At 47.7% G+C, this 5,452-nt stretch overlaps 1 protein-coding gene across 3 annotated transcripts in view; it reads left to right on the forward strand.

The window, feature by feature from the left end:
• DOCK8 (dedicator of cytokinesis 8) overlaps positions 1 to 5,155 on the forward strand; it is a 212,618-nt gene extending 207,463 nt beyond the window's left edge. For all 3 annotated transcript variants that reach the window (XM_029920954.1, XM_029920952.1, XM_029920953.1), the window contains 2 exons: positions 3,632 to 3,802; positions 4,103 to 5,155. In XM_029920954.1, coding sequence (XP_029776814.1) covers positions 3,632 to 3,802; positions 4,103 to 4,163 — 232 coding nt within the window. In that variant the 3' untranslated portion in view covers positions 4,164 to 5,155. The remainder of the gene's footprint in view (positions 1 to 3,631; positions 3,803 to 4,102) is intronic.
• The last annotated feature ends 297 nt before the right edge of the window (positions 5,156 to 5,452 follow it).

A 5,452-nucleotide genomic window follows, 5' to 3' on the forward strand; every position in this document is an offset into this window, starting at 1 on the left:
GGAGCGCACCATCTCTTATTCTCATTAACGGTGAAAAGCAAGAGAAAGGACTATAAATTCTCTAGCAGTTCATCATGCTCCTATTGAGCAAACAGTTTCTGTACTCACATTAGGTCCCTCATGAATCATAACCATAACAACAATAAGCCTTCTTACTCAGACATTCTAGGCGTTGTATATGTTTTCACTCATTTGGTCTTTACAAGCGCTTCGAGGCCGGCTGTTAGCACCACCACATCACAGGTAAAGAAGTAGGCCTGGAAAGGTCACGCACCTTGCCTAATGCCACAAAGCACCACAGACCAAAGCAGGATTCAGAGTCGAGGGCTCAGGCTCCAGAGTCTAGACTCTTAACGACTACTCTGTGCTGTTCTTTTAGGAACTGCATTCAGTTGCTAGTAGTAGAGAATGGGAGGAAGACTGGCCTCACTCAGATAGAAACTTAGTTTCCCATCATATAAAATGAGATCACAGATTGTCATCCTAGAACTATGCCATCAGTGCCCCTGGCTCTTTCCATTCTTTTGCTTTGCCATCCATCCTCACAGTCATAACATGGCTGCCAAGGCGCTGGCCATCCTGACCACATCCTTGGAAAGCATCAGGAATAGAAATGAGGAAAGGGCAGACATCTATGCCCCTTTAAAGAGCTTTCCTGTTGACTTTATCTTGAGTTCCATCGGCTATCCCTATCCGTTAAGGGAGGTCAGGAAATGTAATTCTCCGAGGAGGCTCGCCACTTGGAGTTCTGTTACTAAAAACTAGAGTGGATTGAGGAAGCAGCTGCCAATTGTTTGCAATCCTGAGGGACTGATGTGTGGGCTGGGCTGAAGGAGCATCACAGAGGAGGGAGGCCACCAGGTATACAGAGGTTGGGGCTACCTGATCACCCCTCTGTAAGAAAGGCCTCTATCCCCTTACAGAGGAGCCCCAGGAAGTGACTGTCAGCACAAGCCAGGAACCATGTTCTGGAGTTCAAATGTCCTGCTCTTTCTGGTCCACACCAGGGTGGTTTCTGTAGGACTCTGCTGAAAAACCCGAGGCACATCTGCTATAAGAAAATGCTTGTTCAGTGAGCTTATCAACAAAGGCAGCAACAAAGGAGCTTCTGAAGTGGTAGCATCCCTGAGTAAGAGCAGCACAGTTCAGATATATGTGGACCTAATGAAAAGGTTACAAGTAAGGCCATTGAAACAGTTAGTTAGGTTGTAGTTCTGTGATGCCCTGTAGATTTCCCAAGAGAAATGGCTGTGCTCAGGGAGGTAAATTTAGTGCATGGCTCTCTTTATTTATGGATTTAAATTAACATAATGGATATTATTTTAATTTTAATAAAACCCAGTGTATATAACCCAAATAAAAGAAAGGAAGACATACAGAAAATGTGTATGAAACAATTTATGTTATAAAAATTGCTATAATATAAGATGTCTGGGTGGCTCAGTCGGTTAAGCATCCAACTTCAGCTCAGGTCATGATCTCACTGTTTGTGAGTTCAAGCCCCGCGTCAGGCTCCGTGCTGACAGCTCAGAGCCTGGAGCTGCTTCAGAGTCTGTGTCTCCCTCTCTCTCTGCCCCTGCCCTGCTCTTGCTCTCTCTTCCTCTCAAAAATAAACATTAAAAAATAGTATTTAAAATTTGTTAGAAGATAAATCAATATTACTGCTACAAAAGTTAGAAATTTTCACCCCACCTATTCTTAGATATGTCTTTTTAAAACACTGGTTTTTTTTTAAATTTTATTTAAATCTAAGTTAACAGATAGTGTAATAATGGTTTCAGGAGTAGAAGTTAGTGACCCATCAGTCACGCAGGGCCCTGTGTTTATTTATTACAGTGTAACAAGCTACCTGAAAACGCAGTGACTTGAAAGGACAACGCTTACTTATTATGCATGTGGTTCCAGGGGTCGGTGGGCTCGGCTGGGTGGCTTTGCTTAGCCTCTCAGTGACAGCCAGACAGTGGCTGGGTCCAAATTACCTGAAGCTTTCCTCACTGTCTGCGCTGAAAAACACTCACGCAGAAGGCGGTTCAGGAATCCCAAGGCGCATGTCCCGAGAGACATGGACAGGCAGAAGGCTCTGTGAACGTCCCCTCTGCCGCACTGTGCGCTGGGGCAGCCACAGGACCACCTGCCCTTGATGGAGGTGTCACAAGGTTCTGGGAGCAAATAGCATGGGCAGTCACTGCTGTGACCAGTTTTGAAAAATATGATCTGTCACACTCCAGAAGCATGCGCCTGCCTTCCGATCACTGCTTCTCCCTTAGCCGACTCAGCAGCCCTAGGAGGTTGTAGATTATCATGCCCATTTTACAGATGAGAAACCTGAGGGTTTCAGTGCCTCGGTCCTTGTGCTCATGCACAGCCGCCAGGTTCCAGCTCCAGCTAAGTCTGCAGGGAAAGCGTGTCATCGCATCTAGGGCCCACGGGGATGCAGTCAGCGTATGCCAGCCGGCTCATCCTACTTCTGATCCCAAAGACTAGCTCCCCCCAGGTTTTCAGAGACATCCCCAGGCACACAAGCCACACTCCACCCACTCCACCCTGACATCTATCCTGAAAATGTGTTCCGTGGTGATACCGCAGGGGTGGGTAACAAGGTCTGGGTAGCCCCATGACTTGACCCAGATCCAACACTGTTGTGGGGAAGCCAGTTTACACCATGCTGATCACCAGAAACCCACTGTCGGAAGGATAGTAAAGAAGTTTGCTAATTTCGGAATGTCAGGAAGTTTCAACCATTATATTGTCCTCCAGGGCTTGCCGGTTTGTAAGTTTCCTTGTGTAGGACAGCGTAAAATAAAAGGCAGGACTTTATCATGTTCAAATAACATAATTTCCTTCTCTGGGGCGTCGCGTATTCTGTGGGAGGTCAGGAAGACGCTAGGTTTAACTGTCGCTGAGTTAGATCAACACCGGGCATTTTAACGATTTTCTCTCTGATGCTCTATGGTTTCACCCCGGTGGGGCTGCTTCTGTCCAAGAGAGGATTTGTGTCTGTTTGCAGTTCTGGAAAACTGTCGGCTGTGATCTCTCTCTCTCTCTCTCTCTCTCTCTTTTTTTTTTTTTTTGAGTTTATTTATTTTGAGAGGCAGAGTGAGGGGGGGAGGGGTGGTGAGAGAGGGAGAGAGAGAATTCTGCAGGGTTCTCACGCCCCCTGAAATCGTGACCTGAGTTGACACCAAGAGCTGGACGCTTAACCGACTGAGCCACCCAGGTGCCCCCCCCCCCACATAACAGGTTCTGGGTCTGAAACCTGGACCCACCACTCCCTCATGGTGTTATCTTAGGCAAGCGACCCGGCATGGCTGAGCCTCAGAGACCAAACAGAGACACAGAGTTTCCGGGTTTGTTGGAGAAATTAACCAGATAGTGCACGGAAACTTTGCATGGTGCCTGGCCCAGAGCTACTCACTGCCCTGAGGGGGCCTGGCTCACCCCGTGGAGATGCTGATTCCTTAAACCCGAGGTGCGCGTCCGTATTGTGAAAGACCACACGGGGCCCTCCTGATAGGCCTGAGTGTGCAAGCACTCATGGAGGCACTGGAGGGGCGTCGGATGGTCGCTGAGCGCTTCACACCCTGCGAGACGGCCTCACTCCCCTCTCCGCCCTGTTCTGTGTGCGTCTCAGATGCGGCGAGGCCGTGGAGAAAAACAAGCGTCTCGTCACTGCAGACCAGAGGGAATATCAGCAGGAACTCAAAAAGAACTACAACAAGCTGAAAGAGAACCTCAGGCCAATGATCGAGCGGAAAATTCCAGAACTCTACAAGCCGATATTCAGAGTTGAGAGTCAAAAGAGGTGAGTTTGGGGCGAGGGAGGCCTCTTCTGGGGATAAAGGACCGTGGTTCAGCCCGGCTGTCCGGGGAGGCTCTGGTGCACGGGGCCTCCGCGCCCCAGCAGTGCTCCTGGCTTGGAGGAGCCTCCAGAACCCAATCTGTCCTGATTCCACCTTGCATCCTGAGTGCTGACCCTCTCCCTCTCCCTTCTCCGTGACCTCCCTGGGACCCCTTCTGTGATTTCCCCCCTCCCTCCCTTTCAAGGACTAAGTGATCTTTCTTACCTCTGTTTTTTTTTTTCCTGTGTCCTTTTTAATTTCAGAGACTCCTTCCACAGATCCAGTTTCAGGAAATGTGAAACCCAGTTGTCACAGGGCAGCTAAGAAAAGCTGTCTTCACGCTTAAGAGACTGCGGCCTCGTGACCCGGGAGAAGCCCTCACTGGTACTGAAAACACGGGACATTTGCCGTGCGGGACCGACCACGTGCTCCCAACAGAGAGAGCCCTGGAAGTTTCAGGATCGGAGTGACCAGGGGATTACACCCAAATGGGGTCCAATTAGATTTCAGCCATACTGGGGGAGGGGGATGGTGGAAGATGCTAATCAGAGGTGCCGACGTATTCATCAAAGCACGCTTTTTCACAATATTGCACAAAACAAGGCAGACACGGCGGCATCTCCTGCCGAATGGTCGCTCACGGTCTGCAGGAGAGAGAGAGAATGTCTCTGGCCATATTTGAATTTGCAGGATAACCCCAGTCTGCCCATGGGAAGATGGAAAACTTGTCCCCCGTCCTATTCAAAGTGAACTTCACTCCTTTCCTGTTTGTGGGAAAGGGTGAGCGGGCAGGTGTGCAAAACATAAACATGTTCAATAAATGTGTCAGGGAAGTCCTCACGAGAAACCCGAAAGTCATCATGATTGGAAACCTGGGGGTAGGTTAATAATTTGTGACTAATTGGTAACGGTGGACTAAGTGTATAGTTATTTTTGCTTAATCCTTACTGTGTTAAGTTAATTTAACAAGCGTATAGAGAGGAGCCCTGGACCCAGTGAGTTACGAGATCTCCAGTGCTCCGTTATATTTACTTCCGCTCCCTCTTGCTCACTCTTTGTCTGCTCCTGTCCGGGACCAAGTCTATTTCTATAAAAGGATAGTATCTCTCCTTTCCTTTCGGAACCTGGTGCTGCCCATCAGCATGTGTGTGTCTGTCGGCTACACAGGACAGTCAACATTGACTTCTTCTGACATGGAAGGAGATAGATGGACGTAATTATTGTTCAAGAATTAAATGATCTATTTTTCATATGAATGATGACCTTTGGTACTAAAAATGTAGTGAGAATTATAAGCAAAATGCTTCCCTTTGCAACTCATGTGTTGTTTTGTTTTGTTTTGCTTTGTTTTTAATTTTGACAACTCTTAACTCTTGGAAAGCACCTCAGAGAAGAGGAAACATTTTTATGCCATCAGGCCTTTGAGACCGTGCTACCCAGGGTCTCACCTCTGATGCAGTGTTTTGCTTGGGATTCATGAGCGAATGTATTTTGGATAACCCAGAACTTTCTGGTTTATAGCATCAGGTATGCATGAACTCATATTCTGAAAAAGGTCTTTTTTTTTTTTTAACTAAAGCTTACTAGTTTAAGCGGCAAATGTTTGTGTTTTA

The sequence above is a fragment of the Suricata suricatta genome, chromosome 13, assembly GCF_006229205.1.
Source record: "Suricata suricatta isolate VVHF042 chromosome 13, meerkat_22Aug2017_6uvM2_HiC, whole genome shotgun sequence".
In the NCBI taxonomy this organism is placed as follows: Eukaryota; Metazoa; Chordata; class Mammalia; order Carnivora; family Herpestidae; genus Suricata; species Suricata suricatta.